Source organism: Rhea americana, unplaced genomic scaffold, assembly GCF_003343005.1.
Source record: "Rhea americana isolate MKP2758 unplaced genomic scaffold, rheAme1 scaffold_139, whole genome shotgun sequence".
Classification (NCBI taxonomy): domain Eukaryota; kingdom Metazoa; phylum Chordata; class Aves; order Rheiformes; family Rheidae; genus Rhea; species Rhea americana.
The window spans coordinates 1,694,432-1,705,565 of record NW_028185472.1 but is presented as its reverse complement, the minus strand read 5'-3'; the positions used below and the strand labels follow the sequence as shown (position 1 = coordinate 1,705,565).

Genomic DNA, 11,134 nt, shown 5'->3' with positions numbered 1-11,134 from the left:
GCCCGCCGCTCGCTTTGGGGAAGCGGTGCGTTTTGGGCAGCGCGGCGGCGKTTTCCTCCCGCCGCGGCCCCGGAGAAGCGAGAGCGCGTTCCCGGAAAGCAGCTGCAGCCCCCCGCGGCGCTGGCGCCGCTTCCTCTTTCCCGGGCCCGGGGATCTACTCGCACCCCGGGCAGCTCGCCTCGCGCCTCGTGGCCGTGCCTGGCCAGCCTGCATAGAAACTAAAAGGCATAGAAAGAAGGAGGAAAGGTTAAAAATATATACATATACATACATACATATATATATATATATATATATATATATATATATATATATATATATATACACACACACACACACACACATATATATATATATATATATATGTGCTTATTTATACAGCTAAAACAGAAAGCCCCGTGTCCCTCGCTCTGGCCCAGGAAAGCCCCGGGCGGGCAGCGAGGCTCTGCACTGCTTTCGGCTTTTACAACGGGGCTTCCTGCCTTTCCTTCTTCCTTTTTATTTTTTTAAACCCTCGTTATTAGTTTTTGCAGYGCAGGCTGCTGCCCTCCCACGCGCGGAGCGGTGCCAAGCGAGCCGGGGCGGGTTCCCCGGGGCGCCGCGGGCCCTCGCGGGCCCCCGCGGGCCCCTCGCCCGCGGCATCCCGCGCGCGGCCGTGCTGAGGAAGCGCACGTGGTTTCCAGGAAAGGCGCTGCCGGAGCGGCGGAGGCCGAGCCGGGATGCGCGGAGCCGCCTCCGGAGCCCGCTATAAGGAGCCGCCGCGGCCGGGCGCCCCGGCAAAGCGCGCGGCGCAGCCCACGCGGCCGGGACCCCCGGGGACCCCGGCGATGGCGAGCGAGGGGTAAGGCGGCGGCGGCGGCGGCGGGGGGCACCGGGAGGGAGGAGGAGGGCGGCTCGGAGGAAGGCTCGGCAGGCCGAGGGCGCGGGGCTGACGGGGCTGCCCGCGCAGGGGGGCGCAGCCGCTGCGCTTCGGGCCCTGGCTGCTGCAGGCGGTGAGCAGCGGCGCGTACCGGGGCCTGCGCTGGCTCGACGGCGCCCGCACCGCTTTCCGCGTGCCCTGGAAGCACAACGCCCGGAAGGACGTCTCCAGCAGCGACCTGCAGATCTTCAAGGTAGGGGCCGTCYCCCGCCGCCGGCCGGTGCCGCCGCCGGGCCCCCCGGCTGCCCCGTAACTGCGGCCCYGCCGCCCCCCCAGGACTGGGCCAAAGCCAGCGGCCGCTACCAAGTGGAGCGGGAGGACCCGGCCCGCTGGAAAACCAACTTCCGCTGCGCCCTGCGGAGCACCCGCATGTTCGTGCTGCTGGAGGACTGCTCCAAGAGCGGCGAGGACCCCCACAAGGTCTACGGCATCGCCGGCGAGGCGCAGCAGGCCGAGACGCGCCGGCCGGGCCCGGGCGCCCGCTGCTCCCCGCCGCCGCTCCTCCTCGCGGACGTCCCCGCGCCCGGGGCCGCCCCACGGCGCTGGCAGAGCCAGGTACCGGGGCCGGGGGGCAGCGCGCGGGCGCCCGCTCCCTCCCCGCCTCGCTTCCCAGCGCCCTGAGCCCCGTCCGGTGCGTCCCTTGGCAGACGCAGCTGGAGCTCGACCTCCGAGACCTGTCGCTGGAAAACGTCGCCCCGGGCAGCTGCCGGGACGAGGCAGCGGGGGGGACGGGGCGCTTCGGTCCCCGTCCCCACGCAGCGGGGATGAGCGTGAAAGCGGAGGCGGCAGGCGCGGAGCACGCCGCCCCCCTCGACACGCTGCAGTGGGTGATGCAGCAGTGCGACCTCGGCCACCAGCCGCTGGCCTGGGCCACGGCAACCGGTAAGCTGCCACGCGGCGCCGGCGGCGCCCCGGGGACGAGCAGCCCCGCGCCCCGGCACCCCTCACCTCCCACCGCCACTCTCCCCGCAGGAGACAGCCCCTGCGGGGAGCAGGCGCTCAGCCTCGGCCCCACCGAGGGGACCGTCCTCCCGGCCCTTCACCGCTGGGCGACCCCAGCGCCCGCGGACGCCGCCGGGCTCCTGCAGGTGCAAAGTGTCGCGGGTGAGCTCGGTGCGAGGACATCTGTGCTTGGTGCTGTTCAGCCGGGGGTGCCTGCGCTGCCCCTCTCTGGGCAGCGTCTTGCTTCGGAGCCAGACCCAGTTCTGCTCCAACACCGCTCCTGCGCGGCTGCAGGGCACGTGCTGCTGCCGCCGCCGCCAGCGAGGCCCCCAGGCCCCGACACTGTCCTCGCYGAGCTGGCACCCGGCGACGTGCTGCTCTATGCTGCGGCCGAGAGCCCCCGGGAGGCAGCGGCGGCGCCCCAGGATGCAGAGCTGATGCTGCCAGCCACCCCCTGCTCAGCAGCTCCGGAGACTGCGCTGCTGCAGGGGAACGCAGGTCAGTGCTCCCCCTCCCTCCCCCAAAGCTGCTTTTGAGGTTTAAAAGGGTTTGGGGGCCCTTCTGTGCTCCAGGCGGCCCCCTGTGCTTGCCTGCTTCTCACTGGGGTACTAGGTTCACTGCAACGGTGGTGGGACCCTAGCTCAGGGGGCATCATGCTGGCCAAGCAGACAGGCAGTGAGCAAGACCCATGGAAGCAGGGCTGGAGCCGTTTCTGCTCGAGCTACAGGCGGGGGTGGGGGCAAAGCACTGGCAAAGCCTTCTTCACTGCCACCCGCAGGCAGCATCCCTCCCAACCTGGATGTCAGCATCTTCTACCGYGGGAAGCTCTTCCACCACGAGGAGGTGGGCAGCAGCCGGTGCCTGCTGGCATACCAGACCACCGACCCCGCTGTCCCCCTGGACCTCACGTGGCTGGTGCAGTTCCCCAGCCCAGCCAGCCTGGCTGACCAGAAGCAACGCCACTTCACCGAGGAGCTGCTACAGAACACAGGGCTTCTGCTGGAGCAGCGTGACAACAAGATCTATGCCCAGCGCCTGAAGAAGTGCAAGGTCTTCTGGGCCCTGTCCAGGCAGCTGGATGTCAGCAACCTCTCGCCCAAACTGCTCTGCCGCAATCAAGAGACTGAAATCTTTGACTTCARGGAGTTCTGCATGGGTACGCAGCACCAAAGTCCTGGTGGGGCATGGTGGCCACCTAGATGTGGCYGCTACCCTCCAAGGGAGGATGAAATGGTGGGAAAGGGGAGGCTGGGCCACAGTGGTGAACCCAAGTCCCTTCCATTGGATAGAGCAAACTTGAGAACTTGCTCCATCCAAAACCTCGCAGTCCCTCTGTCCCCTCAACACTCCTGTCTCCCACCCTTGCTCGCTAAAAACTCCTCTCGCAGAGCTAAGGGATTTCCGAGACTACCGCCGGGAGCACTCACCTGACTTCACCATCTTCCTCTGCTTCGGGCAGTGCTTCTCCAAGGCCAAGCCCAAGGAGTCCATGCTCATCCTGGTGAAGGTGAGGAAACCCCTCCCCTCGTAAATAAGCTGCCGAGCCCCTCCGCTCAGCACGGCTCGCACACCCTTAGAGGGAGCCATCGGCGTGCCAGGGCATGTGGCGGCTGCCCGAAACACTGCGTCTTTTGCTTTTGCAGCTGGTGCCCAAGTTCTGCGAGTACTGGTACGAGCAGGTGCTGCAGGAGGGCGCCTCCTCCCTCAGCAGCGGCAGCCTGAGCCTGCAGCTCTCTGACTCCTTCAGCCTCTTTGAGCTCATCGAGCAGTACAACATGCAGCTGGACTGAGTGCCAGCAGGAGCCCCCGTGGGCTAGGCACCGACTTCGGTACTTCTGGAGAACAGGGGGCAAATCACAGGCTCCACTTGGCGCTCGCCCTCCATGCAGGTGGTTCCCTAGCTTTCCGTCCGCAGGAGCATGATGGCGAGACCCACGCTGGCTCACAGAGCCCCGAATYGCCTGCACCCATCTGCACTACACCCGGGGCAGCTCTCGCCACCAGCAAGGCAGGGCCAGACCCCTGGGACCAGCTCCCACCTGTGGCGAAGCTCCAGCCCGCACTGGACTCACCCGTGGCTGCTCGCCATGCTCACAGTGACGTGACAGGCGAAGACGGACCCATTTTACCATTGCACAGCAATAGGTGGGGGGAACAAGCTGCTGCCAAATCGCTGCTTGGCTCCCAGATGCGTGCTTCTGGCAGCGGCTGCCAAGGCGGGATGAACGCCGAGAGGAGGAGCCCATGCGGGCCAGGGGCCGTTCAAATCTGCTCACGTCAGCAGCTGGTCCCAGAAGTGACCTATCCTTTTTCCAAGGGCGAGCAGTCACGCACGGTTCTTGCCAGTCCTTCGACCATCGGCGGGTACGGGGAGGAAGGAGACCCATGCTGGGGAGAGGGATGGGGACTGGTGCGGGGGAAGCACATCTTCCTCAGGCCGGGGACTGACAGTGTCCCATCAGGCTACAACAAGCAGGCAAAGTCCTGGCCTCGGTGAAGTCAGCCTGTGGCAGACTGTCAACTGTTGATATGCATTTTTGCATAGAATATAGTCATTCACAGAGTTATTTTCTTAAGTATCATGCATTTAAATAAATAAATAAATAAAATTATATATATAAACACATCCTGTCTACTGTTATGTATGTCTTCCTGGCACTCACCTTGAGCCTCTCTAAAGCAGCCTGAGTTTTTTCTTTGTGAGGATGAGCACATACCCACCCCTTGCCTGGGCACCTGCCCTTCCCCCCACCCCCCAGCAGGTCAAGAGCCCACCCTCTGAGACCTCAGACCCCTCTGAAAACACTGGGAACACTGGGGCAGGACAGAGCAAGGCTAGTGCTCGGAGAGGAGCACTCTACTCCTGCTCTTGCTGGTACCGAAACAATAATAAGCACATTGCCCCCCTTCCTTCCCCTGACATCTGAGTAAATAAAGCAACTTTCCATGCATTAATGAGGTATTTATTGCAAACAGGACTTGTAAATCAGGAGGCAAAGGACATTGAAGACAGCTTGGTTTTGGCTAAAAAAAATTTCTTCCACAAGTGCCTCCTTGTTGGCCCAGTTACTCATTTGAGATATTCTGAAAAAAACAAGATGATAACTATGCTATAAGGTGCACCAGAGAGCTTAGGGCTAACTAATCACCGTGAAGCATTGCAGAGGTCTGTTTCTCAAGTGAGACCTTCATAACTAGAGCCCGGTCCAAACCAGGGACCATAACTAGAACCTGTCTGCAGATGGCTGAGCCAACGCATCCCGGGGGCTGGAAGCGACTGCACCTCCTCATTTTGGGAGGAAGCGGAAAGATGACGCACGCCACAAGCCCAGCCATCGGCGTGGAGCCGATGGGCGAAGGCGGCAGCGCTGGGCCACAGGCAACGGGGCCGACAGCAGACCCTCCCAGACAAAGCGCCACCCCACAGTCCCAGCACGTGCACGGGAGGAGGCAGAGGCGGCGTCCCGGGGATGCGCTGCCACCCACAAAAGTGCAAGAGCCAAGCCGCTACCGCCCTACCTGGCGGCTCACGTGGACGCTGCTGGGCCCGAAGGTCGTGGTCCCATAGCTGGTGACATAATAGCGAACGGGGGGCTGCACTGGGAGAGCCTCCGGCTGCTCGGGCACTGTGCCAGGAGAAAGGGAGGAATATCAGCTGTTAAGCAACCTCGGTCCACTAAATCCCGCAATTATTTTTTCCTGCAAAAGGCCAGGAAAGCTCATTGGTAACAGCCCAGCAAAAATGAGCCATTTTGATCCCAGAGAAAGAAAAACTACTCTGGAAAAAGTTGGAGTAATTGCTTAAAACAGAGGACCAGGCACCAGCTTCCYGCCCCAGACTCTCCTTAGAGTCAGAGATAAGATGTGCCCATCCCTCCCCGTGCCCCCTCAATCTCCCTTCCCCCTCATTTGGTTTAACCCCTTTGTGGATCTGCCCTTCCCACACACAGGACGCAGGAGTGAATTTTCGTCCGCCACCCTAGCTCTGTTACAGCCCAAACYCACAAACACCAGTCTCACCTCTGGGTAAGAGCAGTTCTGCTCGAAACCGATGACCGCACGTTCCACAAGTTTTAACTTCTTCCTTCGTCCTTTGAAGGAGAGAGCCCACAGAAGAAGAATGAGCAGGAGCTGCCCTCAACATTTGCCTTAGAAGATGATGCCCAAATTACTGAAAAGGCTCCATCTTTCCATACTGAACKAAGATACCACGTTCAGCCGGCAGGAGGGCTGCTGAGTTTCCCACATCCCTGCGCCCAAGACAGGGAAGTGCTCTCAGCTTCCTATGGGAAATCAGGGAGATCAGGCACTGCCCGGTCCCTGTTCAGGCACAGGGTCAGTGAGGACATTACATGTTTATGCCTAAGTACCTAAGTTTCAACCTTTTTCACCTTTTTTTTCTTTGCTCAGGTGTCCCATACAATTAAATATGGTGAGCTATATATAAGCTCACCATAAGGGACATAGACTACTACCTTCACACAGACAACACAGGGCCTGGTAAGTATTGCATCTATTCTCATACGGCTTTTAAAAGCCCATCAGCCCCACCAGCATTGCAATAACAATCACTGGGCGCCAGTCCTCTGCTTTGAGGGCCACAGGACGTACATACACGATGTTCTTGCCATCCATGTCCGGCCACAGAAGCTCCGCAGGACACCCTACAGTTCGGCAAGGTGTCTTCACACAGACATGCAGCCCTGGCCACTCCTCTGAAAGCTTCTGGCTGATGAACACGATGGCTATGAGGAAGTCCCAGGCAAACCGGAATTCTGTCAGACAGGAGGAGAAAGTTGTGGTAACTCATGCCCACGCCAGCTGCCTGGGAAGCAGCCTAGCAGCAGACAAAGGCTGATGCAAGAGTCACTTGCAGACTGCCTGCATCAGACCGTGCAAAGAGCAGTTGTAGCAACTAGATTTTTCATGCTAATCAAGGCCCAGTGCAACTGAAAATTTGAACTGAAAGAGATCCTCCACTCATATGGTGCTTTTGCCTGTTACATAGAGTTGGAGATACGGACTAAGAGCACACTCTTCCAGGACCCTTAGGGATCAGAGAGAGGCTGACCTATTTCTTCATGAAAAATAAATATTTATCCTTCTACTTTCATTTGATACCTCAAGAGCAGAACCATGAACAAGTTATAGGGAGAAAGGGAAAGGTTCAACTGAACTGCTGATGCTTCAGAGGACTCTGGTCAGACTAGGGCACACTGCAGAGGCTTCTGCAAAACTATCCAGAGGAGTGGAGCTGGGGTGGGCTAAGGAGGGACACGTGGCTGGGAGACACAAAGCAAGTGCAGCAATCACAGAAGGCAGCTAGGGTGCAACACGAGGACAACAATTCTTACCCCTCCTTTCTGCTGGCTTTCTGCACCGGAGCTCTAGGTAGCTGTAGGCCCTCTGGTTATTTTCTTTTATCAGCAAGGGTTTGCCATTGCATATGAGCAGGCAGGTCGCCTTGGCCACCCAGTGTGTGGAGTAGAAGGAGCAAGCTTTCACCAGGAACCTGCAAGGAGATTGGCCACAGATTTAACCACCCTCCTCCCTTCCCCTATTATCTCTAACAGTAAGCGTGGCACTGGGTGGAATTCAAAATATGAAACCAATTTCAGATGAAAGAAATGTAGAAGCTGAAGGAGGAATCTCTCCTCCTGGCTGCTCAAGCAGCATGAGCTAAGAATAAATATCAAGGCCATAATTAGCTGTTATAGCAAATCCTCTAGTTTCCTTAGGCTAGTGCTAGAGTAGGAGTCAGGCCATGTTACTCCCAATACTTACTTCCACCCTCTCCAAAAGACAACAGTCAAAAGCCTCTTTGTTAAGCCAAGAGTTACTTCCAGATTTGGCCATCAGATGAATTCTGAACACAAACCAAGAGAAGAACCCCACAGAGGTGGGAGACTTTCCAGAAATGGAACTAGTCACAGTGTCAGTAGAAACTTGACCATCCCCAATTCTCTGCTGTGGTGGGCCTGAGGGACCTCTCCCAACTGCCATAGGCTAACCCTGTGGTCAAATCCCTGCCAAAATTCCCACCTCAGATGAAAGGCGAAACAAAAGAGCATTATCTTTGTTCATGCATAGACAGTGAATATTGAAAGGATTTGTCCAGGKCTCCACAAGATCATGGTAGAGCTGAAAGGCCACCTCTGGTCTCTTGAGTCTCAGCCTAGTGCCTGAACGATACGTTCTCTCAACAGCTGAGGGCTTGCTGACGMTCACAGCAGCTCTTTGTCAAGCAATCCCCAAACAGACCAGTTGGTGAACAGTGCACAACCTCAGCACAAGCTAGAAACTATTGCTAACCTCTGAAAGAAGCCCTCAGGTATTTCAGGTGAGAAATAGGCCCGGATGTGGAGGTCCTCAGGGTGATCTCCACCCCACACCTCAGAAACCTCTTCAGTCTGGTTCAGGTAGGTTGGGAACAAGTACCAGGACTCCCCACGGCCTCGTGTTGTCTCCCATGACTTTCCAGGCACAAACTCACAGGCCTCTGGGTTGAGAGCTTCAGCTTTCTTCACTTCCAGGCAGATCTCAAAGTGCTCTAGGAGGCTAAACAGTTTCYCTCTCCTTCCATGGGGCTCACGTCCCATTATTTCCTCAAAGATGTTCTGCAGCCCTTCTGAATAGAGCTGGTACTTGACCAAAGCACGCACTGCCCGGCGGCACAGCATCGCCTTCGACTTGAAGGTCCACACCCAGTTGGACCTGTCCCTGATGGTAGAGTGTTCCCCTATCAGCACATCCACAGAGATGCTCTCAAGCTGCTGGACTAGGCGGTACCTTACAAGGAGCTGGGTGGAAAGAAAGGGAGAGAAGAGGCTGTAATGAGAGGAGCACAGGAAAACTGCAGGCACTGTCTATGACTTAGGCCACACAGAGAAGACCCACGCTCACCTTGAACATAGTTATAAGGAAGGTAGGCTGGAGAAAGACAGTGTTTTCCAGGTGCTTGATTTCCTCATACCATATGATAAGCCCAATGCGGTGGAGGTACCGCAAGATATCCTGGAGAAGTTCTCTGCCTAGATTGGCCAGATGCTCTCGATATGACAGTTTGCTGAGGAGGTACTGGAGGTCCATCATGCCTGGAGGGAGACACAGGAACTAAAATCACATCTCMTAAGCCAGTAGTCAAAGGCTGACACTTTACAGAGCCAATGAACACGAGCAATGCCAAACGTCAAATAGACCATGCCAGCTCGATGGTAGCAGAATGATGTTTGTACCCCAAACCGCTTTGCCCACTCTCTGCTATCCCACTGTAGCAAAGCAGCTGACAGCTTGCTAGAACCTCAGCAGAGCTTCTGAAAAACGAGGATAATGCTTTTTTTCAGTGTTTCTAAGTGTAGGCTTGTTTCTAGCTAGAAGACCTTCAACTGCAAGTTATGCGTCAGATTGTCGTTAGTCATGCAGAGAACATACGGAGACAGGCAGCTATATCTGGAATTAAACACTTAGGCTTCTCCCCCAGAAGAAAAGAGCTCGCTTTGCTCCCTCTGATCCTGCAGCAGCCAAGGGAGCCAGAGAGAACACCAAATTTTGGTGGTGTTCCTATCACCTGTTTTAGATACGTAAGCGAAGAGGCAAGGCTGCCTGTTTAGTCACAGGAGAGACAGAGGAGCCAGCCAGAGCCTGGTAGGGGGCATTAAATAAGGTTAGCAGGACACAGGTTTGGAAACTAAACAGAAGCATTGCTTCTCRCAACACTCACTAAAGCTGTGGACATTATGCTGCAGGACATTATGGATTTTAAACATTTATACAAGGTCAAGGGGAGAAAGAACAAGAGCTAATGACAAGAAACGTATGGACAACTGTGTGCATCTGCCAGCTCAGGGCACACCAAGCCACAGATTTCCAGGAGCTGGCAGAGCCTTCAGGTGAACAAAYACTTGTCCTTCCTCCATACTTTCCCCTAGACATCTGCCTTTGGAGCAGATGCAGTAACACCACTCAGGCCACGGGACATGTGGGTCCTTTGGGTGCTCTGAACCCAAGAAAACCAAAGAAACCTCAGTGGCTCAACCCCAGGTATCACCTTGCCTAGGAGCKCTGAACCAATCCTGAGGTCAGCCTTTCCCAGCAGGCTCCAGGCAGACTTTGCTCGCAACATAGGACGCAAATAGTGCAACTGGAGCCAGATAACGGGACTACTCCAGCAATGACACTGCAAGTTCTTCAACAGTTACTCCCCCTCCAGGAMCAGGAGCCAGCAGGTACAGAAAACAGAGATAGCCTCTCTCACCAGCAGGACAGCAAGACCCCTGCAGGAAAGTGTAGGGGATGAGGAAGGCACTGCCTTCTCACCATGATCTGCCATCTCCTCGCTCTGCGCAACATCCACAATCGCAGCTTCCACTTGCCTATAGATGGGGGGCAGCACTCGGACAGCCTCAGGAAAGAGCTCCTCGTTTTTCACGTGCTCCAGAATAACGGCTTTGAGCTTTTTGATATCACGGTGGTCAGTGCAGTTGACAGGAACTAAGTTTAAAATCTGGAATACAGAAAACACGTGCCTACCAAAAGCGAGTCCAGCAGAGGCCTCCATGATGGTCAGGGTGCTGGAGGAGAAGYTGAGGTAAGGAGGTTTTWTGTTTTTTGTTTTTTAATCAGCAAGGTGAAGAAGGRGACTAACAGCAGCCTCCTGGTACTTAAGAGGTGACTGAGAAGACAGAGCAAAGCTCCTTACAGAAGCACATGGCAGGATGACGAGAGGCAAAGATCATACATAAGATAGCAGATATCTAACTTAACCTAAGGAAACCATTTTCCCTGTGAGGTAAGCCACACAGTGGAATAGGCTGCCCAGAGGCTKTGTCTGCATCCTTGGACATTTTTGAGACCTGAGCAGGCAAAGCTCTGAGTTTCCTGGTCTGAATTCACCACTGACCCACCTTGGAGCAGGAAGTTGGCCCAGATACCTCCTAAAGTCYCATCCCCCTAGAGCTGCTCTGTGATTCCACAATAAATGACTAGCAAGAAGAAGGGATGGGGAGGCCACTCACAGAGACACATCCAGTTGGACGCTGCATCCCCGTCACGCAAAGGGCACCTACTCACGTCTCTGTCTTTAACTCTCTAGCACAGTCCAGAGAAAGGCAGCTACCTGCACTTTGGGGCTTGCAAGAGAAATATTCTTGTTAGTATTTCTCTCCTTTGAAGGACCAAAGGAGATAGGTCTTCACTCAATCAGCAGTTAATCTGCATAATTCCCTGACACAGGAATTCAAGATGCTAAATGCCTCAGAAAACAAACAAACAAAA

At 56.1% G+C, this 11,134-nt stretch overlaps 2 protein-coding genes across 2 annotated transcripts in view; one reads left to right on the top strand and one right to left on the bottom strand.

The window, feature by feature from the left end:
* Positions 1-827: 827 nt before the first annotated feature.
* IRF7 (interferon regulatory factor 7) lies at positions 828-4,485 on the top strand. Its single transcript, XM_085298378.1, has 8 exons — positions 828-841; positions 950-1,112; positions 1,196-1,474; positions 1,567-2,023; positions 2,156-2,359; positions 2,640-3,017; positions 3,250-3,368; positions 3,505-4,485. Exons 1-8 carry the CDS (start codon positions 828-830, stop codon positions 3,649-3,651), a joined length of 1,761 nt encoding a protein of 586 aa, XP_085154504.1. The 3' UTR covers positions 3,652-4,485.
* Positions 4,486-4,824: 339 nt separating this feature from the next.
* Positions 4,825-11,134, bottom strand: part of LOC146599554 (malignant fibrous histiocytoma-amplified sequence 1 homolog) — an 8,683-nt gene continuing 2,373 nt past the window's right edge. The window contains exons 3-10 of the mRNA XM_085298480.1: positions 10,178-10,364; positions 8,765-8,955; positions 8,174-8,661; positions 7,216-7,373; positions 6,477-6,636; positions 5,882-5,952; positions 5,381-5,487; positions 4,825-4,945 (exon numbers count right to left, since the gene is read on the bottom strand). Of these exons, the coding sequence (XP_085154606.1) occupies positions 4,928-4,945; positions 5,381-5,487; positions 5,882-5,952; positions 6,477-6,636; positions 7,216-7,373; positions 8,174-8,661; positions 8,765-8,955; positions 10,178-10,364 (1,380 nt within the window). The 3' untranslated portion in view covers positions 4,825-4,927. The remainder of the gene's footprint in view (positions 4,946-5,380; positions 5,488-5,881; positions 5,953-6,476; positions 6,637-7,215; positions 7,374-8,173; positions 8,662-8,764; positions 8,956-10,177; positions 10,365-11,134) is intronic.